Source organism: Physella acuta, unplaced genomic scaffold (assembly GCF_028476545.2).
Source record: "Physella acuta isolate Inbredline_101_S28 unplaced genomic scaffold, ASM2847654v3 ptg000559l, whole genome shotgun sequence".
NCBI classification, from domain to species: domain Eukaryota; kingdom Metazoa; phylum Mollusca; class Gastropoda; family Physidae; genus Physella; species Physella acuta.
This window is the reverse complement of record NW_026732078.1, coordinates 75,938-100,906: the sequence shown is the minus strand read 5'-3', so window position 1 is coordinate 100,906 and position 24,969 is coordinate 75,938. Positions and strand designations below refer to the sequence as shown.

The 24,969-nt window shown below is 39.1% G+C and overlaps 2 protein-coding genes across 4 annotated transcripts; one reads left to right on the top strand and one right to left on the bottom strand.

Annotated features, from left to right (window-relative positions):
* Positions 1 to 91: 91 nt before the first annotated feature.
* Positions 92 to 7,122, bottom strand: LOC131946404 (glutathione S-transferase 3-like). Its single transcript, XM_059307150.1, has 7 exons — positions 7,112 to 7,122; positions 6,408 to 6,586; positions 5,676 to 5,810; positions 4,543 to 4,635; positions 3,934 to 4,064; positions 1,795 to 1,899; positions 92 to 740 (listed from the first exon to the last, which is right to left on the bottom strand). Exons 1-7 carry the CDS (start codon positions 7,120 to 7,122, stop codon positions 576 to 578), a joined length of 819 nt encoding a protein of 272 aa, XP_059163133.1. The 3' UTR covers positions 92 to 575.
* Positions 7,123 to 9,470: 2,348 nt separating this feature from the next.
* LOC131946403 (kelch-like protein 10) lies at positions 9,471 to 24,159 on the top strand. Of its 3 annotated transcripts, none has more exons than XM_059307147.1 (13): positions 9,471 to 9,721; positions 12,033 to 12,194; positions 12,526 to 12,622; positions 13,871 to 13,975; positions 16,374 to 16,559; positions 17,460 to 17,679; positions 18,419 to 18,596; positions 20,339 to 20,492; positions 21,175 to 21,367; positions 21,957 to 22,148; positions 22,323 to 22,442; positions 22,560 to 22,750; positions 23,017 to 24,159. In XM_059307147.1, the coding sequence occupies exons 2-13, from the start codon at positions 12,064 to 12,066 to the stop codon at positions 23,095 to 23,097; spliced, it is 1,848 nt and encodes a 615-aa protein (XP_059163130.1). In that variant the 5' UTR covers positions 9,471 to 9,721; positions 12,033 to 12,063; the 3' UTR covers positions 23,098 to 24,159. The 3 variants fall into 3 exon arrangements, with proteins under 3 accessions (XP_059163130.1, XP_059163129.1, XP_059163132.1); XM_059307146.1 differs by lacking the exon at positions 9,471 to 9,721 and adding an exon at positions 9,998 to 10,122; XM_059307149.1 differs by lacking the exons at positions 9,471 to 9,721; positions 22,560 to 22,750; positions 23,017 to 24,159 and adding an exon at positions 9,998 to 10,122 and having other exon boundaries at positions 21,957 to 22,137; positions 22,323 to 22,443.
* Positions 24,160 to 24,969: the final 810 nt, after the last annotated feature.

The window sequence follows — 24,969 nt, the reverse complement described above, 5'->3', positions numbered from 1 at the left end:
TGCATTTTCAAACATTAAACTTTAAACGACTATAAAGAATCACACCTTAATAAACACGTTTTTAAAATAAAAAAACATTGCATTTATATTTCTTATTGTGTTTCTTAGTTGTGGTACTTTTTTTTTTGCCGTTTTAAAATGTATAACGTTTCCCTTCCTCTTAGCCAAAACTAGCCTCTTTTTTCTGCAAAGTAAACCTTACACTTTACAGGTGGTCTTTCATTTAAGGATTTCGAAATGTGGAAGTTATGAATAAACGCAGCGCTTGTTTTACTTCCGGGTGTACCCTTTCAAGTCCAGTATCGCGCCGAACTGTGCTCTGATATTTTAAGCAGCTGTGGAATGAATCAACGGTTACGTCCCTTTTCCCCCTAAGTTTCACAAATCAATCAACGGTTACGTCCCTTTTCCCCTTAAGTTTCACAAATCAATCAACGGTTACGCCCCTTTTCCCCTTAAGTTTCACAAATCAATCAACGGTTACGTCCCTTTTCCCCTTAAGTTTCACAAATCAATCAACGGTCACGTCCCTTTTTCCCCATTTTAATTTGATGAAGATTTCCTGACACTGAGCCTTAGTCTTCTGGCCTCTCGTCCCCATATTTCCTGAGACTGGGGCAAGCTTTGATGACGGTGAGAAGGTCGCTGACAGCCATGAAATCAGAAAGGAGGGAATCGATCATGAGGTGGGAGGAGCACTGGTCAAGGAAGTCCACAATTGCTATGTCAGCCATCGTCATCTGGGGACGTCACGTCAATTAGGTTTCGTAGTGTAAGGACTGGTTTAAAGAGCTTGTTGTATAAAACTAAGCACTCACACAAATAATTCAAAGTGTAACTTTTTTTTTTATAAAACTAAGCCCACAAATACATAATTTAAAGTGTAACTTATTATATAAAATTAAACCCACAAACAAATGATGAAGCCGTGAAGCCTAACTGAAGGCCAGTTAAGACGATCACACTGACCGAGGGCGGAAATTAGAAGTGGAGAATCGTGGTTATTACTAGTAGGACGATATTTCTCTCATTAAATTATAATGCATTTAATTTAATAAATAATAATTTGGTATTGTTTTATAAACTTTTAAAGTTGAATGAAATTCTGACAACTTTTAATACTCGTGAGCACTCCGAGTTACAAAACTAAGAGATTGTGACCTATACTTTGGTTAGAAACGATGCCAAAAAAACACCTCTTTATTTTAATATCTAAACTGGTCTTCTGTTGGCAATGATTCTATGGAGAATAACCAAAGATTGTTTTGTTACGTCAATGTACCCCCCCCCTGCCCCTAGCCCCTGGATAGGCGGTACCACATGTACCCAACTGTTAATGTAACCTACTAGCCTGGCACACACCTTGCCCCCCAGCCGTTTTAACACCTGCTCGTGAAATATATTTTTTGTTCCTCTCCTTGTAGCAACTACTCCTATTTTTATAGAGATTTTTTCCCACTTTTTTCATTGCTAAAATATAAACCTCTCAAAAACCTAGACTAAAATCTACGAAGCAAACCTGTGAGCCAAACATACGATGCCAGCTTGTGATGTAACGTGGTGAGGTAACCTGTGATCAGAGTTTTTTCCAGGCATCTCTTCGCCCACCCCCCCCCCCCCCCGAACGAAATGAAATTTATATAATTTATATAGAAAATATATACTTTTAACAGTGTCCGCCCCCCCCCCCCCGAAGAAAGTCTACCGCACCCCCGAAAATTTCAAGTGCCCCCCCCCCCCCCGGAGAAAAAAAGTCTGGAAGAAACACTGCCTGTGCTATAAATCTAGCCTTACCCCCGAGGCTGCAATAAACGGTCCCCTGGTTTTTTGCAGGAGCTGATCCCATTCCTTCAGCGCTGGGGGCAGGATGACGTGTAGAAGTTGGCCTTGTGCCCACTCCTGTGGACGGCGACACACGATAGAATTAAACGCGACACAATGGAATTAAACGTGACACGATGGAATTAATCGCGACACGATGGAATTAAACGCGACACGATGGAATTAAACGCGACACGATGGAATTAAACGCGACACGATATAATTAAACGCGACACGATGGAATTAAACGCGACACGATGGAATTGAACGCGACACGATGGAATTAAACGCGACACGATGGAATTAACATGCGACACGATGGAATTAAACGCGACACGACATAATTAAACGCGACACGATGGAATTAAAGGCGACACGATGGAATTGAACGCGACACGATGGAATTAATCGCGACACGATGGAATTAAACGTGACACGATATAATTAAACGCGACACGATGGAATTAAACGCGACACGATGGAATTGAACGCGACACGATGGAATTAATCGCGACACGATGGAATTAAACGCGACACGATGGAATTAATCGCGACACGATAGAATTAAACGCGACACGATGGAATTAAACGCGACACGATGGAATTAAACGCGACACGATGAAATCAACATGTGAAACGCAATGGAATTAAACGCGACAAGATAGAATTAAACGCGACACGATGGAATTAAACGCGACACGATATAATTAAACGCGACACGATATAATAAAACGCGACACGATGGAATTAAACGCGACACAATGGAATTAAACGCGACACGATGGAATTAACATGCCACACGATGGAATTAAAGTTTAACTTTCTGTAGGCGGCCAAACAGTTACTACAGAGGGGCGTACAGAATCTAACAACACTCGAACTTTAGATGGAAAGTGGCTTTGAGAAAGTGGGGATTAAGAAAGTGGAGATTAAAACAATTGGGATTTTAAAAAGTGGGGATTAAAAAAGTGTGCTACACTTTGGCGCCTAACACCTCTCTTAAAACTGAATTTCAGCGGTTATATCGCCTTTTTTAAAAGCGTGTTTGAATGCTGTAATAACAACGAAATCTCAAACACTGCGTGCCTTTTGGGTATTAATTAATTAAGTAATGATTAGCGATGTTTTTGGCTAAATCGACGGAGCTTGTCAAGAGCCGACTAAAAAATGTTTTTTTTTTTAAAAATGGTTACATCCCTTTATTGTGGAACTGACTGACTTGCTATTTTAAAAATTAAAAATGTAAATGTGATGGCGGGGAGGAGGGTGGGTGGGGGAAAAAGGGCATTTTCCCCCCCTCGTCAATTATCCCCAGACATTTCCCCCCTGACATTAACCCCCTGTCAATTCAACTACACCCCCCCCCCGCCCAGTAGGACATTACCCCCGCCCCCGGCAGGGTTAGGCTTAGGGCTAGGGTTAGGCTTAAACCAATATCTAGCGTTGAGAGGGGGGGGGGGGGGTAATTGACAGGATGGAATTGACAGGGGGGTAATTTCTGGGGGGGGGGGGGTAATGTCCTGTAGCCGTGGGTGGGTGCTGCAGAGTGAAGTCTGACTTCTTATGAACATGTATAACCAGTAGGTGCGGGAGTTTAAAAAAAGCTAAAAATGTCAACATTAGAATAAAACTAACCAACTAGACTTTTAAAATAATTAGAAATGAATTAGAATTAAATATTTTTGAAAGTGCTTGACATAACTGTGATTTGACCTAGGAGAAAAATTAGGATGCTTATATGTATACCTGAGTTCTATTGACACCAATTTACCTCCTCCCGTCTCACCAACATCACCCTCTCGTATCACCAATTTCCCCATCCCGTCTCACCAATTTCCCTCTACCGTCTCACCAACATCACCCTCTCGTATCACCAATTTCCCTCTACCGTCTCACCAATCCCCCCTCACAAATTTCCCCCTCCCGTCTCACCAATTTTACCATCTACCGTCTCACCAATTTCCCTCTACCGTCTCACCAATATCCCCCTCCCGTCTCACCAATTCCCCATTCTCACCATTATCCCCTCCCGTCTCACCAAATTCCCCCCTCCCGTCTCACCAATTTTACCCTCTCCCGTCTCACCAATTTCCCCCCCCCGTCCCGCCTCACCAGTTTCTCTCTGTTTTTCTCCCCACTGATGACCCATGAGATGGCCCTGTTGTTCTGGTGCTTGAGCCGACGTAGCCGCTCGTATGTGGCCTCAACAATCAGATGCTCGTCATTGATCACACCCAGTAGCACTGATGGGAAGGTTCAACACAGTTAAATATTTGTACTTAGGCAAACTTAAGTTATATTATCTGGGTCTATATTTGGCTGTCTGTTTAGTCTGTCAATAATCAGATCACATGATTTGAATTATACAATTGTTTATAATACTATCCTCACATACGTGAAATTATCTAACAGCCATACAATGATATAGTTAGATTGATAATTGTGTTGATCAGATTGATTGAAGGTGCTACCTTTGTGTGCTTCAGAAACTAACATTGTATCTGTGATCATATACGAACCTATTGAGTACACACTAAACGAACTTGAAGATTCCATCAACATAACCAAGTATGGAGCTATGAGATTAGACCTCAGCCTAGCGGGGTAACGACACAACTCGACATATCAGTTGAACTTAGATCTGAACCCCAGTGTGTCGACATCGGTCTTGTACGTACGCCACTACACTGAGCACACTAAACACACGTTTGCATGACTTACAAAATTTTCTAGCCAACATCCTGACAATAGCACCTGCCTCGCCCCACTGTCTCCCACAGCGTGAAAGAATGGGCAGAGTCTGGTAAGGAGTGGCTGGAAAATACAGCAAATAGTATTAGATACGTTCAAATGCAACTCCAGAAAATTTCTTTTGCAAGGGAACGAATACGAATAATGTTAAAATAAACTACAGTCGCTTCCCTTTGTATGATCTTAAAAAAAATTATTTTGAAAGGACTGACAATTATAGTATTAGTACAAAATGCATATTGATACTATTTTTATTTCCCAAACATTTATTGGCCATGCCCTCCTACCTAAATCTTTCTAAAAATGTTTAATACTCTTCCTACCCCAACATATTCTTCATTTTAATATTTTAAATTTTAAAAATTTGGAAAGCTCACTAAAGAAGCTTTAATTACGTGGATATTCTCAGAGGAAATTATTCAAGAAACACATAAAGTAATGGCTCAGAACGTAAATTTAAATGGAGACTAATATTCAAGTCAAACTAGCTTTAATGAGAATTTTTTTATATTATTATTATAAGTAATTTTTAATATTATTTGAATTATTTATTATTTAACTTAAATTAAGTTTTATCTTCCGCTTGATGTTGCAAAGAGATTTTTTCCCCTGGTATGTTTAACTTCACTCTCCTTTCCATGTTCCATCCAGTCCATGTTTTAAAGAAGCAAATTATTTATACTTTATGGCAAATTTAATTTCATTTAATTGTTTGCTTTTTGGTTATTAATGTCGGTTTTCTTACAAAACCATGCCTTAACTTCTTTATACAATAAAGCTTAAATGTGCTCGACATTTCGCATTTCTGCCAGTTTTCCGTTTGACTCTCCGTATCAGACAAATCCACGATCTTCATCCTAGTTTGGTTTTTCATTTTATTTCAAATCAGGAAATATATTTTTGTTATCAGCCTACACAATTCTTCAGTTCATCGACATTTAGCTTACATTTTTAGTGATATAAATCACTTCACATTTCTGGAGCTAACGAAACTTGGGGAGGGGGGGGGGTGTTATATTATGGTAGATGGTTGGTAAAGGACAACGCTATATAACAGTGAGGTAAGTATAGGTATAATGAGTGGACGAGTGGCCTTGACCTACTTGGTTTCATCTCCTCCCACTCCTCCTTGGTGATCCGCTCGTCCTTGAACGGCTGGTTGGCGATGACGAAGAGGAGCCGGATCAACTCCGCCTCGCCCTTCCCTCCCACACTGGTCAGCGTGTACACACTGGTTCCTGGTGTGGAGGAGGGGGGTGTTAACAGTTTTAAGAACACACACGCATGCACACTCACGCACCACACTCAAATACAAACACACAGCACAGTACAATTACAGCACATTTACAGCACACGACAGTACAATTACAGCACAGTTACACACAACAGTACAATTACAGCACGCACCAACAGCAGCCACAGCACACAACATCAGCCACAGCACACAACAGCATCCATAGCACACAACAGCATCCATAGCACACAACAGCATCCATAGCACACAACAGCAGTCACAGCACACAACAGCATCCATAGCACACACCAGCATCCATTGCACACAACAGCAGTCACAGCACACAACAGCATCCATAGCACAAAACAGCAGTCACAGCACACAACAGCATCCACAGCACACAACAGCAGCCACAGCACACAACAGCAGCCACAGCACACAATAGCATCCATAGCACACAACAGCAGCCACAGCACACAACAGCATCCATAGCACACAACAGCAGCCACAGCACACAACAGCATCCATAGCACACAACAGCAGTTACAACACACAACAGCACAGCTACAGCACACAACAGCACAGTTACAAGAGCACCTACTCCACTCCTCCTCCTCCTGTTTGATCTTGAGTGCCAGAAGTTTTTTCATCTTCTTCTCGGCGTTGACCTGGGCCCTCATCAGATTGAGCATGTCGTCATCGTACTTCTCCCCCTCGTCCGAGTCTTCATCGCTGCCCGCCTCTGTCTCGCCCGTGCTGGGCTCAGCCACTTCCCATACCCTGCAGGGATGATGGTGGTGATGAGATCATACCGGTAATTAGGTTCTTATTGTTAATAGTGGGGGTAGGGGTCGTTGGGACTGGCGGGGTAGGGAGGGGTTGTCTCTGCTTTTCTTAAGTTAATACTGCCTGCCTGAAATCACACCTACCTGCCTTAACTCTAACGACCTACCTGCCTTAAGTCTGACGACCAACCTGCCTGAAGTATGACACCTTACCTGTATTAAGCCCTACCCTACTTGCCTTAAGTCTGACGACCAACCTGCCTGAAGTATGACACCTTACCTGTATTAAGCCCTACCCTACTTGCCTAAAGTATGACGACCAACCTGCCTGAAGTATGACACCTTACCTGAATTAAGCCCTACCCTACTTGCCTAAAGTATGACGACCAACCTGCCTGAAGTATGACACCTTACCTGTATTAAGCCCTACCCTACTTGCCTAAAGTATGACGACCAACCTGCCTGAAGTCTGACACCTTACCTATATTAAGCCCCACCCTACCTGCCTTAAGCCTGACACCTTACCTGCATTAAGCCCTACCTAGATGCCTTAAGTCTGACACCTTACCTGTATTAAGCCCCACCCGTCTCATGTCCCACCTGACCTTTTACTGTCCGTGTTGGACAGATGTTGCCACGGCACGAAAGAACCCGGATGGACCAGTGCTAGACGCAGCACCTTGTTCCCCGAGACACTCCCGTCATCGTCTGAACTGCCGCCATCTTCCCCGCCAAGCGTTTTCGATGGACTAGATTTCCGGGACCTCATTCTCCCAGGTCTCGAGGTCTCAGCTGTCTCGATATGGAGTGATGGGATCTGCTAGAGACTCGTCCGAACTCGGACGACTGGAAATTGGAACTACCAGACAGGAAGGTGTTGCCCGTGTCGATTGGGGAACCTTGTCTATGTTAATGTTCGGACATGGAGATGTCTCTGTTAATGTTCGGACATGGAGATGTTGTTTCTGTTAATGTTCGGACATGGAGATGTTGTTTCTGTTAATGTTCGGACATGGAGATGTTGTTTCTGTTAATGTTCGGACATGGAGATGTTTCTGTTAATGTTCGGACTTGGAGATGTTTCTGTTAATGTTCGGACATGGAGATGTTGTTTCTGTTAATGTTCGGACATGGAGATGTTTCTGTTAATGTTCGGACATGGAGATGTTGTCTCTGTTAATGTTCGGACATGGAGATGTCTCTGTTAATGTTCGGACATGGAGATGTTGTTTCTGTTAATGTTCGGACATGGAGATGTTTCTGTTAATGTTCGGACATGGAGATGTTTCTGTTAATGTTCGAACATGGAGATGTCTATGTTAATGTTCGGACATGGAGATGTTTCTGTTAATGTTCGGACATGGAGATGTTGTTTCTGTTAATGTTCGGACATGGAGATGTTGTTTCTGTTAATGTTCGGACATGGAGATGTTGTTTCTGTTAATGTTCGGACATGGAGATGTTGTTTCTGTTAATGTTCGGACATGGAGATGATGTCTATGTCAATGTTCGGACATGGAGATGTTGTCTATGTCAGTGACAGGGTATGGAGACGCCCCTGTCAGTGGCCGGACATCAAGGCGTGTGATACTGCCCCTGCGGAAAATGGAAAGAATATTTAAAGGATCAGGGATGATCATAGCTGTGTGGCAAACAGAGCCAGGGTTTCTTTCGATCATTTGAGCCGGAGATGGGTGGAGGGAGAGGGTAATGGTCTCCCCCTCCAACCCAGAGCATATTTACCACCCCCCCCCTCAGATAAAACAAAACATGTAATTTAAATAAAAATTATTTACTTGTGGATTGTGGTGTAATTAAATTGTCAGCTGAACGTCACGAAGGCTACTCACAATCATTAGCATGACTCTGGCCATATTTACCATAAATCTAGCTTTAACGATATATTTTTTTCGATCTAATGTGGTTTTATTAAATAACAGAAACGTATTTATTTTGTACCTTAAACTTTAGGAAAGTAGATAATCCAAGTTTAAAAAAAATTACAATTTTTAAAGAATTAGCTTTGTTATTTAATAATTAAAATAGCTAACTAAAATAGATATACCTTTGCCTCACCCTAATACACATAAAACTAACCCAACAGCCAAACCGATGATCTGAAATTTAGTTATAGGAGTACCAATGTTTTAGCTTAGTTGTTATGGGTTTTGAAAAAATGCCCGCATTAGTAAGTGTGATGAAACTAGAAAAGTTTGTTTCTTCAATGATGCTTGTGTTCAGTGTTTCTTCCAGACTTTTTTCTCCGGGGGGGGGGGGGGGGGGGCACTTGAAATTTTCGGGGGGGGGGGGGGGCGGTAGACTTTCTTCGGGGGGCGGACACTGTTAAAAGTATATATTTTCTATATAAATTATATAAATTTCATTTCGTTCGGGGGGGGGGGGGCGGTAAAAAAAAATCGGGGGGGGGGGGAGGGCTTTGCCCCCCCCCCAAGAGATGCCTGGAAGAAACTCTGCTTGTGTTCCCGTCAGTTCATATAAATACTTTGAGTACAGGTACATGCAAGAGCGCGCGACTGCTAACCCCAAAGTCTCGAGTTCGGGTCCCTGGCATAGCCCGTAGAATATCCCTGAGTCCACCCAGCTCTGATAGGTACCTGGCACATGATAAGGAAAGTAAGCCGACTGAGCATAGTGCTGACTACACTATACCTTCAAATGCGGAGGTCAAGGGACATGAACTCTACTTCATCTGACCTATAAATCGTACAAGAGTAAATGAAATGCAAAAACCTCGACGTCGCCTCATTTGAGGCGAAGCAGCATAGGAAAGCCCGCCATTTTGTATCTGCGCAGGCGGGAAAGTGACGTACAGGAAGTGGCTTGCATCCTAGGAAAGAACGTCATTGTAAACACATCTTGTCAAGGCAACCAGGGCTTTTCCTTTGATGGACTCAAAAATCTCATTCGAATTTTAGATCGCATTTCTAACACAGCAAAGATTTACGACAAAAAAATATTAATCATTAAATTTATGCATTTATAAAATAATATTAATCATTCGTTCGCAGTGAACTTGAATTCTACGAGAGCTTATTTGGCCATTATTCTCAAGGCAAGCCATCTTTGTTTACGAGTTTACGACTAAACTCTACATCTTACAAGGAAAAGGGTGAGTTGATATTGATCTAATAACTAAACTAGACTCTAGATATGAACCAAATTATAAGAAATTCAATATCTTACCACTAACACCAGCCAAAAAGTTTTAAAACTGACCAAAAACAGCGATTGGAAACAGGGACTTAGCTCTTTGTTTATAAATGAAAAATGAACGAACTTACTTCATCCCGGAAGCGCTGAAACTATTTTTGGCACGCGCAAGGGAAGATTTGTTGATATATTTATTTCATGACGTCGACAAATGCTTAGTGGCGTCAGAACGATGTGCTAGCCATTACAAATGGAGAAGCGAGATTGTGAAGTTGTGCATGTATCGTCTGAGCAAATGTCGCTGTACCCTGAAGAGAAGAATGAAGATGTGCCAATGTCGCGAAAGTGGAGGGAGCATAGGTAATACCGCGGTGGTAAAATGGGTTGAACGTAAGTAAATCGCTGAATGAGGGACGACGTCACGCAATTCACGGTGATGTTTTAAAACACCTAAAAAATATGCTGATTCTAGATAAAGATCTAATGTAGATCGAACACTCCATTCGATCTATGACAGGGTACTCATTCGCCGTAGATACATTTTTGGTCTGTTGCTGTATGCTAATCCTGGCCACAGCCGCGGAAAAAATACAGCGATACGATATTACTGTATCGCTCAGTTAGTGGTTTATACAAGTACTAGATCTATATTAGTTTTCTTTGTTAGTTTGGTATTGGAGTTAGGTTTGTCATTGAAAAATGTGAGTACGCTACCAGAGGTTCAAGTTTTACCTAAAAAAGAAACGCACCAAAAGTATAGGTGTAGCTCTGGAGAAACTTAAAAACTTAACTCTTCTTACATGTATATAAAGGGATTTTCTTAAAGCGTCCGGCAGACAATATAGTAAAGTAATCCAATGGAAGCTAAATGTAATGTGGTAGGGCTTATTTGTGTACATTCTGTTAGTAACTTGACTATAAACAAAGTCCCAGTGTTAGGTCTAGAATTAGGGTAGCGATACTAACAAAAGGGTTCATTTTAGGACATACCGTGCTTTGTTGAACCAGTTCTTAGACTAACCGAACGGGCTTAAATCTGAATGTTAAAAAGTTTTTCTAGTGACGTCAAGAATGCGTTCGAGTGCTAACCCAAAAGTCCTGATTTCGGATCCTAGCTAGACAAATGTGTGGGGATGGATCACTAGCTAGACAAATTTGTGGGGGTGATCACTAGCTAGACAAATGTGTGGGGATGGATCACTAGCTAGACAAATGTGTGGGGGTGGATCACTAGCTAGACGAATGTGTGGGGGTGGATCACTAGCTAGACACGTGTGGGGGTGGATCACTAGCTAGACGAATGTGTGGGGGTGGATCACTAGCTAGACACATGTGTGGGGTGGATCACTAGTTAGGTAAATGTGTGGGGGTGGATCACTAGCTAGACAATGTGTGGGGGTGGATCACTAGCTAGACAATGTGTGGGGTGGATCACTAGCTAGACAAATGTGTGGGGGTGGATCACTAGCTAGACGAATGTGTGGGGGTGGATCACTAGCTAGACGAATGTGTGGGGGTGGATCACTAGCTAGACAAATGTGTGGGGTGGATCACTAGCTAGACAAATGTGTGGGGATGGATCACTAGTTAGGCAAATGTGTGGGGGTGGATCACTAGCTAGACAAATGTGTGGGGGTGGATCACTAGCTAGACAAATGGGGGGGGGGGTAGACAACTAATCAGGCGTATGTTGGGGGGGGGGGGGGTACGGCTAACTAGTTAGACGAATGTGGGGTATGGCTAACTAGTAAGATGAATGTGGGGGATGGGGGTATGGTTAACTTATCAGACGAATGTGGGTCGTATGGCTAAATAGTCAGACAAACGTGTGGGGGTGGATCACTAGCTAGACAAATGTGTGTGTGTGTGTGTGGGGGGGGGGGTGGATCATTAGCTAGACACATGTGTTGGTAAGCCTCAAACGTTTGACGAATGTGGGGGGTATGGCTAACTAGCCAGACAAATGTGGGGGTATGGCTAACTAGTCAGACGAATTTGGGGGTATGGCTAACTAGTCCGACGAATTTGGGGGTATGGCTAACTAGTTTGACGAATGTGGGGTATGGCTAACTAGTTAGACGAATGTGGGGTATGGCTAACTAGTCAGACGAATGTGGGGGTATGGCTAATTAGTCAGACGAATGTGGGGGTATGGCTAACTAGCTAGACGAATGTGGGGGATATGGCTAACTAGCTAAAGGAACCCACTTGCCCCATGATTGCTCCCAAAGGTTCCGCTTTTACTAAATGTGTCCACCATCCTCCCACAGACTTGCTCAATCAGAAAGGTGGGCGTGTACGATGGTGGACTTCCGGCGGGAACTGGGACCACAGCTAGAGGATCTCCGATCAAAAGGCCTCTTCTGTGACGTCACTATGGTGTTCCCCCAAGATGGGCGGAAAATGCACGTGCATAGAAACATTTTAGCAAGGTGAGCTTAACACACGAATAGGGTAGAAAAATGTGTTTGAAAGGTGAGCTCATAGTTTACAACCAATGTTCTAATGTTTTTTTTTTTTTAGCTTTTTTTCTGTTGCTGGGAACTTAGTTCTACCACTCTTCTATTTAGCTTTAGCCATAGTTTTTAAAATATTCCATTCAGCCATAACCATTTTTCTGTTGGTTTTCATCGTAGCTCTAGCCATACTTTCAAATATCTTTTGTTAAGCTGTAGCTACAGTCCTTTTTGTCTTTAGCTGTGCTTGTAGTTATACTCGTTATTTGTTTAGCCGCAACAAAAGTTATTTTTCTCTCATGTCTAGCTGTAGCCATTACTTCCGAACTCTTTTCACCTTCAACATGACGACATCGGGACATATCGAGGTGGAGATACCGGGGATCACATACTCAGACATGGAGGTATGGAACAACGCTAATACTGACATGGTCAACATTGTAGCAACGCTAAATCTAAACAGGGTCAAGATTGTAGCAACGCTAAATATAAACAGGGTCAAGATTGTAGCAACGCTAAATACAAACAGGGTCAAGATTGTAGCAACGCTAAATACAAACAGGGTCAAGATTGTAGCAACGCTAAATCTAAACAGGGTCAAGATTGTAGCAACGCTAAGTCTAAACAGGGTCAAGATTGTAGCAACGCTACATCTAAACAGGGTCAAGATTGTAGCAACGCTAAATATTAACAGATTGTAGCAACGCTAAATATAAACAGATTGTAGCAACGCTAAATAGAAACAGGGTCAAGATTGTAGCAACGCTAAATAGAAACAGATTGTAGCAACGCTAAATAGAAACAGGGTCAAGATTGTAGCAACGCTAAATACAAACAGGGCCATGATTGTAGCAACGCTAAATACAAACAGATTGTAGCAACGCTAAATAGAAACAGGGTCAAGATTGTATCAACGCTAAATACAAACAGATTGTAGCAACGCTAAATACAAACAGATTGTAGCAACGCTAAATACAAACAGATTGTAGCAACACTAAATACAAACATGGTCAAGATTGTAGCAACGCTAAATACAAACAGGGCCAAGATTGAAGCAACGCTAAATACAAACAGATTGTAGCAACGCTAAATACAAACAGGGTCAAGATTGTACCAACGCTAAATACAAACAGGGCCAAGATTGTAGCAGCGCTAAATACAAACAGGGCCATGATTGTATCAACGCTAAATACAAACAGGGCCAAGATTGTAGCAACGCTAAATACAAACAGAGCCATGATTGTAGCAACGCTAAATACAAACAGGGCCAAGATTGTAGCAACGCTAAATACAAACAGGGCCATGATTGTAGAAACGCTAAATACAAACAGGGCCAAGATTGTAGCAACGCTAAATACAAACAGGGCCAAGATTGTAGCAACGCTAAATACAAACAGGGTCAAGATTGTAGCAATGCTAAATACTAACACACAATTTCATCCATGATAAAATCAAACAGGCCCAATATTATATCCGCCCTGCCTTAACTTTTATGTTTGGATTACCCTTTATCTTACGATAGCTTAAAGTTTAAAGCAATGTTTGCCATTTTAATTCGCCTTAAAACCATACCATGTGTATTTTTAAAAGATCACTTAATTTTTTGCAGTTTATTCGTAGCGCTATCGTTACCTGTCTCTCTTTTTGTACAGGCGATTGTACAGTTTGCTTACACACACAAGGCTAACCTAACTGCCAGCAACATAGAATCCGTTATAGTTACAGCTGACAGACTCAACGTCTTGGGGCTTTTAAAGGTAAGGTTATGTTAGCCCTTAGCGAACCTGGCAACTTTAATGATAGCCCTTAGCGATCCCTAAATCTTTAATGTTAGCCCTTAGCGATCCTGACAACTTTAATGTTAGCCCTTAGCGATCCTTACAACTTTAATGTTAGCCCTTAGCGATCCCGACAGCTTTAATGTTAGCCCTTAGCGATCCCTAAATCTTTAATGTTAGCCCTTAGCGATCCCGACAACTTTAATGTTAGCCCCTAGCGAACCTGACAACTTTAATGTTAGCCCTTAGCGATCCCGACAACTTTAATGTTAGCCCTTAGCGATCCTTACAACTTTAATGTTAGCCCTTAGCGATCCCTAAATCTTTAATGTTAGCCCTTAGCGATCCCGACAACTTTAATGTTAGCCCCTAGCGATCCTGACAACTTTAATGTTAGCCCTTAGCGATCCTTACAACTTTAATGTTAGCCCTTAGCGATCCCTACAACTTTAATGTTAGTTCCCCGGAATCATTACAACAATAATGTTAGTTTATAGGAATCTCGACAACTTTAATGTAGTTTTAGGGATCCCTACAATTTTAACGTTATTTCTTAAGGATCGCCACAACTCTAAGGTTAGTTCCCAGTGATCCCTACAGCATAAATATTATTTCCAAGGGATCCCTACCATTTTAACGTTACTTCCTAGAGATCCCTACAACTTTAACGTTACTTCCTAAAAGATCCCTACAACTTTAACGTTACTTTCTAGAGATCCCTACAACTTTAACGTTACTTCCTAGAGATCCCTACAACTTTAATGTTACTTCCTAGAGATCCCTACAACTTTAACGTTACTTCCTAGAGATCCCTACAACTTTAACGTTACTTCCTAGAGATCCCTACAATTTTAACGTTACTTCCTAGAGATCCCTACAATTTTAACGTTACTTCCTAGAGATCCCTACAACTTTAACGTTACTTCCTAGAGATCCCTACAACTTTAACGTAACTTCCTAGAGATCCCTACAACTTTAACGTTACTTCCTAGAGATCCCTACAACTTTAACGTTACTTCCTAGAAATCCCTACAACTTTAACGTTACTTCCTAGAGATCCCTACAATGTTAACGTTACTTCCTAGAGATCCCTACAACTTTAACGTTACTTCCTAGAGATCCCTACAAATTTAACGTTACTTCCTAGAGATCCCTACAGCTTTAACGTTACTTCCTAGAGATCCCTACAACTTTAACGTTACTTCCTAGAGATCCCTACAACTTTAACGTTACTTCCTAGAGATCCCTACAACTTTAACGTTACTTCCTAGAGATCCCTACAACTTTAACGTTACTTCCTAGAGATCCCTACAACTTTAACGTTACTTCCTTAAAGATCCCTACAACTTTAACGTTACTTCCTAGAGATCCCTACAACTTTAACGTTACTTCCTAGAGATCCCTACAACTTTAACGTTAGTTTGTAGGGAACCATACAATTACAACTATAACGTTACTTCCTAGGGTTCTAACCCTATCAGCGATGTCAGCAAGTACTCTACTTGCCATGCCGATGATCAAAGGACTGCCTTTAGAACTAGTGCTTATTGTTAATACACAAGAAATAATATTGATAGAAGTTAACTAATGGACACCAGCGAGTTGACGAGATTCCTTCCGTAATATTGTTGACATGGAATAAAAATGTGCTTTTTTAGATTTAGGACCATAAAACTAATAAAAGATAAAATTTTATTAAAAACTTAAGCCTAAAATTAATTCAGAAATGTAATATTTTTAGAATCAATGCTATACAAGTTGCAGATCCAGAGAACTTGAAAATAATTTGTTGAGTTTAAGGCTACATTTCTATTTATTTTCATCAAGCCTAAGTTATAACCCGATGTTTCACTTTCGTAAGACAAACATTGATTGGCTGTAAAGGAACTCCGTGATCGATTTCTGACAGCCCCACTTTATAGTTATTTTGTTTACAAAACTTTGCAGATCAAATTTTTAAATAACTATGCAAATTTAAACACCATGACCTATTGTTTCTATTTTTAGCTTACAATGTGTACAATAAAATTTATGTCGGCCATTGTTTATGTCGCCATTACACGTGAAAACCAAATTGTTTTTTCTTTTTTTTAAATTTTTATTTAGTTACCGAAAATATTAAAAACATCAAATACATCCAATCTTTAGTAAAGTCCGAAAAAAACCAGACAGACAGGATTTTATAACCATATTAATTGTAACTACGCCGTGCAAGATTTTAAAATGAATTTATACACCTCTCAAATACCTTTGAGACTTTTCTCGCTGGTGTCCATTCGTCCATGCCACAACTGAGTTTCACTCACGCCGCTAATGTGTGTGTATGTAAATGTGTGTGTGTACTCCGATGTGTTGTCAACAGTTGAATGTGTTTCAGGTGTGTGAAGACTTCCTGTTGGAACACATGAACACAGACAACGCCATAGGGATCTACAAGATCGCCAAGTACCTGCACTGTCGCTCCCTTGAGAGTCACACGTGGTCCTTCCTGCTCAAAAACTTCCACTTCCTGTACACATCAAGTAACGAGTTCCTACAGTTGACGCCTGATGAGCTGGTCCAGGTACACACGTAGACGGGAGGTTATTTTTAGGCCACTTCAAGGGATGGGGGGGGGGGGGAGAGGGGGTGACGACTACCTATGGACGAAATAGAAAAGAAAATTGTAGAAAATATATGCTTTAAAAGGTGTGTCTCCCTTCCCCACGAGAAAAAATGTCTGAAAGAAACCCAGTGGCGGATTAATGGGGGCAGTGACTAGGTGCCTCAGAATGTTGTGGTTCTCAATCTGTCACAGTTATAACCAGATAAAACTATCAACGAAATCCTGGGTATTTTTCAGCTTCAACTCTCCATGTTGTCTTAGCCTGTCTTATTCACATGTCCCAACACGCTGATTTCTTGTGTCTGTAACTAAAATTCTGTGTCTCAAGTTTTGTCTCAAACTCTGTGTCTCAACTGTTGTCATAAGTTTGTCTCAAGCTCTTTGATAGTAATTTCAATTTTGTAATTACGGCACTCACCCAATGAAAGAACCAGTAGTTCGTCCATCTGCCAGTGTTTCTTTCAAACTTTTTTCTCCCGGGGGGGGGGGGGAGGGGAGGGAGGAGGGGGGAAGAGGATACTGGTAAAAGTATATATTTTCTATAAGAATTTTACATCGTTGGGGGGGGGGGGGGGGCGACACACACCCCCTCCCCGAAGAGATGCCTGAAAGAAACTCTGCCTTTTATTTGCAGTCAGAGACGGTCTTGCATACGTTGATCATGTCTCAGGTGTCGTGATTCTCCCCCCCCCCCCCCCCGGGATTGACGGTCTCTCCCCTCCCCTATACAATGTAAACGTCGCATCTATGTGTCCACCACACACATAACTATCCTATTTTTACAAGCTTTTATTTAAATATAAACTTCTAAATTACAAATCCAATTTTTGTAAAGGGATGTCATTTCTCAACAACCAGATACTGCGAGCAGACGATTTAATTATAGATTCCGAGGACTACGCATGTGCAGCCGTGGTGAAGTGGGTTTACTTCCTACCGGATGTGAGGTCAGCTTATCTCCCTCAGCTGTTGACGTCTGTTCGGCTGGGTTTGGTCTCCAGGGCAACCTACGACGCGCTCATGCAGAAGTTCAGCTCGTTGCCAACAGATTCTGAGTCCATGTGCATTTTACAGAAAGGTAGCGGCGACAATTGGTTTTGTTTTGTAAAATCTTCACTCTCACAGACCTTTAAAATAGATTACAGTAGTTACTGTTAATTTGTGTGTTGGGGGGGGGGGGGGGGGGGTGAAATACGTTTGTTAGTTTTAGTGAAGATCGAGGGGGATCGATTAATTAGCTTAACGTCATTGACTACCGCTAAGGTGATGCCAAGGTTTAAGAAGTCAGGGTAAGATATATGTGTTGACAATAGATAGAATTTCTATTAGGTAGTTTTTAACCATTAGAAGCCAATATGATAACACAACTTATCCAGCGATTCTGACTTTGAAGTCGGGTGCGTATGGAGAATTATCCAGCTAAGTACAAGAAAATGAAGTCGATCTATTTTACCACTAGATCTAGTTGAAACTTTACTTAACCAATAATAATTTAAAAAAAAAACAGCAACTTTTTTATTAAAATATACTTTGACTAGTGCCCTCTTCCCCCCCCCCCCCCAAACCGACCTAAAGTTTCAAGCGCCATCCCCCCTTCCCCCCAATGTCTGAAAGAAACACAAAAGGTGACCACATAAAACAGTTTGATCAATGGCCATCTCAGCTTTAACCACACAGTAGATTACGTTTATTTTGACAACTTTTAAATAATGTTAGTACTTACATGTATTTAATTAATGATTGTCAACATTAACTACACGCGACCAAAACGTAGCATTACAGATTTAAAAAAACACAAAACGTCTGTATGTCTTTAGGTTATGAGCTGTGTAGAGGCGCGGACGACACAATTCTTCGGCCGCAACTGTGCCAGTCGCTAGGCAACCCTATGCTTCGACCTCGAGTTCCGAACGAAGTTATATTTGTCCTGGGTGGATGGTCGAGGGACGGGGTGTGTGCGGACATGGAGACATACGACAACAGAGTGGACAAATGGTAAACTCATTCATGGTAACTTTCCATTTGACTATCTACCGGTCATTTAGTCAGACTCGCTCTATGGAACACGAAATAACTCACACCTGATTATTCTACAACTTTTCTGCTATATTTTCAACGTCATACTATTATAGATCAAAATAAAGCAGAAAAGTTAAAATCATACTCGGCCGACCTGTTTATCATGGAGTTGATGAGAAAAGGGGGGGGGGGGGGTATCGTTCATTTATATCTCGGCATAGGAACAGAACGTAATGTATATTTTCCAAAAGTCCACCCAGTTGTATTCACAACAAACGTCCACGAAAAATATTACTTTCTGTCTAGTCGCAGGATATAGATCTATATTGTTTGATGCTGAGGTATTTGAACTGATAAATCTGCAACTTTTTGCTACACAAGGAGGTTGTTTGGCGTTACTTTCTCAAAAAATATTTCCTACTCTTAATTATTTTTAAAAAAGCCAACCAAAGTCACCATACTAATTAAACATTTTTTCCTTCTTGTCGAAGTTAAAATTCATCAAATATGTAAAATTGGAAACTGCTTTACCGAGTGTTGGTTGAAACTTTTCAGACAGTAACTGTTGTATTTAGAGATTGATACGACTTTACCCTGTTATACTATACGTCTAGGTTAATGCTGTATCCAAATGTTAGGGTTAGAGTTGGTTATACGGATTAGTATCGGACACCGGCTACTTAGATGCACGGACCTAACCAAACCACACTCACTGCAGTTATTTAACAAAAAATGTTGCAAACCTTCTGAAGCATAAAGGCGTAAAAAAATAATCCACCTAATAAATGGTTCTTGCAATAGTACATTCTGCTGAGTTAGAAAAGTGTACCAATGTATTAAAAGTTTGAACCAGTACTGAACCAATCAACTTTATAGTAAGTCATTCTGCTCACGAAATTTGATAACAGTAAGTTGAGAGTGGAGAAGGCATGGTCTAGTAATTGCTAACCCGAAAGTTTCGAGTTCGGATCCTGGACCCGAAAATATAGATCGTCCCCCAAACAGAACTGCGACAGAAATTAAATTGAGAATCAGAAGAAAAAAAATGCGAGTCCCTTTCATCAAACTCATTTGATCTTCCCCAGAGGTATTTGTGACATCCCATATTTCTGTTATTGTATGAAGCATAAGACTAAGGGAATAATAACCCCGCTATATCTGAATTAGAACTATGCGGGCAGTACTGGTGAATTGAACACATGGTCTCTTTAAGTCATTGGGCTCTGGTGGGTGGGAGGCGACGATAAGTCGTTATATTTTTTTTTATATTTTGTCTGGGAGAGATCCATGAAAGAAACACTAAGTTAACTGAAGTCACCGTAGCTAAGCTGGGGGCCTATAAACAGAAGGAGTAGAAGAACGTAAGCATCTGAGACAAAAGGTTAAAGTGGACTGAAATCATAACAGAACGTGTTGCTTCCCTTGCCTGCGATTTAGACTGCAATATAATAATACAGCATATTACCTTATCTTAAACTTTATCTTAGTGATATTAATACAAATCAATTTATGGAAACGAATTATAGATAAACTATGCTTTTAATTTACATGTTACGCTTCCATTCGCTGCTTTTCTACATCATTACAAAATACAGAACGTAGACATACTATTCAATGCGCAAAATTCAGTTATCATACCTAAATCATCGTTGGCTGCACTAGATAGTAGTGTAGTGGACTGCCTTTAATTATTTTATTACAGTCCTTAAATTTTCTAGGTACGAGAATGAAAGTGAATCTTACGAGCACAGCCTCGCGTACCATGCGATGGTGGCTGTGGACAAAGCCCTGTACGTCATTGGGGGCTATACGACGGTGAAATATCTCAATTCTGCCAAAAGATTTGAGCCTTTAACAAAAACCTGGTCGGAGGTCAGTTTTAATTTCTACAGTTTTTTTTCCAAGATCAAAAGAATCCAAATTTTTCAATTAATGGTGGGTTTGCCAGAAATGTCCGAAAGTCTTTTGCTTAAATGGCGTTTTTTTTTCCCGAAATGGGAGATTGTCCGAAATCAAAATGCCTGAATGGACCGTTGCCCGAAAAAAAAAATTGCCATAATTTATTTCAATAGTATAATCTAGACTAGATACATACTAATCACTAGTCTAAAAAAGTAAAAAACGAAGTAGATCTAGATTCTAATATTTTTTAATAACATTTACACATAGATTTTGACTTTTTTTACCGGACTATTAACCATTCGGGAAAATATCTTTCGGGCAAATATTTAAAAACATCGGTTAAAAATTACGAAAGGGTTGATTATGAGAGACATTTTTCTTTTAAAAAAGCATCAATATGTGCGGTGTTTAAATTTGAGAAACAAATTAACTTTGCAGAAGATGTAACAGTAATCGATATCGGTATTTAGATATCCAGATCTAAATAGTTTTAAAATACTTATTAGTACATTTATTTAGTCACCTTAAATGTATAAATTCCTATTCATTTTATAGTCTTTCTAGATCTAGATCTATCTACTTCAATATCTTTTGAATGTAGATACAGATAGATCTATCTAGTCTACATCTTATACTTTTATGCCAAGTTTAGATTGCTCCGATGCACAGTAGTCGATGCTACGTGTGTGCTGCTGAACTGGGTGGTCTAATTTACGCTTGTGGTGGATTTGACGGCACAAACCGACATAGCTCTGTTGAACGTTACTGTCCGGTTAAGAATCAGTGGCAACTGGTTTGTGACATGTCCAGTGTCCGAAGCGATGCAGGTGCATGTGGAGTAGATGGTACGTTACTTAATGTAAATAATTTATCACATAGTTTAGAGCCAACAAGGTAGACTAGTTATCTATTTTTAGTATTTAATCGTTTTAATTTTACTTTTATTATAAAATGTGTGTGTCACTGTGTGACCAAGTGTGTCTATTTCAATTTCACATTAATTAATTAAATTAGAGTTAGTTAGTATAATCATTAATCATGATGTATTTCAGATGTATGAATATTGCTTTTTATAGATCTATGTGGCATAAACATAAGTCGGATCATTGACCATAGAAAAAAAAATTAAATTGACAATGTGCCCTATACACTACAACTAATAAGAAATAAGATAACCCACATGTAGCATGACTGAAGTCAAAGCACTTCCAATAAAACATTTATTTAACTGAGTCATAACTCATAACTGGACTAGTGCTAGGTTAACCATATGGTTAAATAAAAATGTATAAAATATATATAAATAATATATGTAAGATTCAATCAGTAGTTTAATTACTAATTATTATATTAGCTGAGTCAAGAAAACTAAAGGGCCTATTTTTACTATGATTGCCTAACATAATAAAAATACACTTATGTTGAACTTGTCAGGAAAATTGTATGTGGCTGGTGGTTTTAGTGGCACAGAATGCCTGAACACAGCAGAATGTTATGACCCATCATCCAACCAGTGGACCAACCTCACACCCATGAGTTGTCAGAGAAGTGGTGTCACAGTAGTAGCCTTCCAACATGCAATCTATGCCATTGGTGGTTTCAACGGGTCGGTCAGGTTAGATGAAGGTTTGTTTATTAAAATAAATGGGTCAGTTACATTTGGTTAATTGCAAAAACTTAATAATTAGATGTAGATCTAGTAATTCAGGTCAGTCAGCTGTTTGTAGATGTGTTAATTGAAATTTTTTAATACATTCTTTGGATAATAATTTTTTTCATTGCTTTTAATTTTTATTTTAGTTGAAAAATACTATCCAGATAGAGGAGGTTGGTTTCCTGTAAAAGAGATGCTAAAAGGGCGAAGTAACTTTGCTGCTGCAGTGATAGAGAACAAAATTTATGTTGTTGGTGGTTATGATGGTAAGTAACCATTTTAAAAACAAATTTAAAGTGAGAAAAAAAGTTAAAATTGTTCCATAAAGTTTTATAACTTTTACTCAGAATGATTGTCTGGAAAACTATTTTTTTAAACTGCAGGATCTGGCACAACTGGTCATGTTGAATTTTATGAAAGTGACAAAGATGAATGGACAGAAGCAGACAGTTTGAGAGTGGGGCGCAGTGCTGCAAGTGCATGTACCATCAAAGGCTTAGACAACATACAAGAATACACATTTTATGGAAAAGAGGCAACACTTGTAGCGCAGACTGACAGTTTTGATTGGCAGGTAATTTAGGCCTGTGAGATTTTTTTTTATTTAAAAAAATTTCAGCTATGGGCACACCAATGGCATGTTTAAGTTCTTGGTTAAATTAAACTAAGCAAGTTAAAACAGTTAAAACTGTCACTTAAGTGTTTTACTTTGTGAGATTATTTTTACTCAATTGCTCTATTTTTATAATTATATCTAAGGTCTACAATTAAATTTGTTTTGTATAGCAGTAGTAAAAAAATTTTTATACTGCCTATAATGTAGAAACTTTCCTTCTTTAGATTTCACCCTATATTTGTGCACCCCTCCAAGCAAGGAGTTGGAGTATGAACACAAGGTCAAGGAATAAAAGGCCGTCATAGTACATGAGTGCCAGTAGGTTTTCTACCACATCTTATATCTGATGATTAACTGATTCATTTAGTAATATAAAAAGTGAAAAATCCTACTTAAAATGATGTGTACTAACATTGTATATTATAAAGAGTGAAGCACTTAATTAAACTGGTAGACTTGTGTAAAAGAGTAGTACCACAAGGATTAACAAATTATGTTTAAAAATGACAAACATTATGCATGTTGCTAAGAAAAACCATTGAACATAATGGAATTATTATTTTTAATAAATACTGTAATCTATTTTAGATTAAAGCTACTTTATTATTGCTATTCAAGCAATTTAAGCTTTGTAGCTTATATTAATTAAGGGAGTGGGGTATTGCGTTCACTTAAATGAAGTGTCTTATATTGACATGAATTCATGGCTTCCAGTTGAAAATTTTATTTAAATGCTTTTGAAGATTGAATGCAAGTGTGAGACAAATGTTTGAATGATTCAAAGAGTGTTTGTTTCAAATGTTTTTTTTCAATTAACATTTTTATGCAATTCAATTTTCATTTATATAAACCCTTGACTATTTATGACATTGAAGGGATAGAAATATTTGTCAATAAATTATCTATATTTGTAAATGGTAAATAAAGTGCAATTATGTAAATGATAAATATATATTTTACATGAGAAACTGCTTCACATGAAAGAAATGTCTTAAAGTTTGTTCTTTTACAGAGAAGTGCTTTCTTTCTATTTTTACTCTTACAATATAAAAAAAATATTACAGAAAAATTAAAGTTGTTTACACTGAAAAGAAGGGATTGATGAGATATTCCATAGACTATATACATGATTGCTTAGACCAGACTGACAGATAGAGACATCAAGTTTACAGTCATTATTTATGTTTTTTGCAAGAGCTTATTGAAAAAGTCATCAGTACTCATGAAAAGTTTTGCTCTCATCATCTGATTTGGTTGTAAGAAATTTACATGTATGTATTAGTTTAATAAAACATGATTTGATAGATGATCTTTTATCAAATGAACAACACTAAATTTGTAAGCAAAAAATAAACATGAACAAAGAATTATATTTTTCATGTCACTTTATTTCAGCATGTAAGATACATATGGAGACAGGAACATAATTTGATAATTATACAGAAAATAAATTATTAATTTATTGGTTGCAAATTAATGAAACACACTGAAGGCACATTTTTAGGGAAGATTATTGTAAGACAGATTTAAAAAGTATCATTCACAAGAGAACAAATCTTCATTTGAGCAATTTTTCTTTCTTAGATAAAAATTTATTTAGCTTCATCTTTCATTCTAAGAAATGATTAATATTTCCTTCTTTGAATTGTTAACTTAATATTTCATTTTAAGAATATTAGCGTACACATTTCAGTCATAGAAATACTAGTGTAATATTAATAACATTTCATTGAAGGAAATATTAGATGGAAAACTAAATGAAGAATGAACTGTTTTGATGAAAAATGCTTTAATTGACTAAATATAAACTTACAAAAAGGTTCAAAGCTCATAGAAGTAAAAAAAAAAGCTTTTGTTTCTTCTAAATGACATTTTAAAAGCCTGTCTGCAACATAAATATCACCACAGTGCATTGTAAACAAAATTAAAATATACATTAGCCTTGAGAAATGTACACATATACAAGTTACCCCAACATAGGCTGGGATATACAGGGAACACAAATGTTAACATTATGTTTTTCAAACAAAAGCAAGTTCACTTTGATAAGAGCAAAAGCAACAAATAGAAGGTACTACAAAACAAGAGCTTATGAAATTTATTCAAACACTTTGATTTGAAATTCAATACTGATTCTTTGACCAACTTAACAATTTTCACAACTCAATTGCAATGAG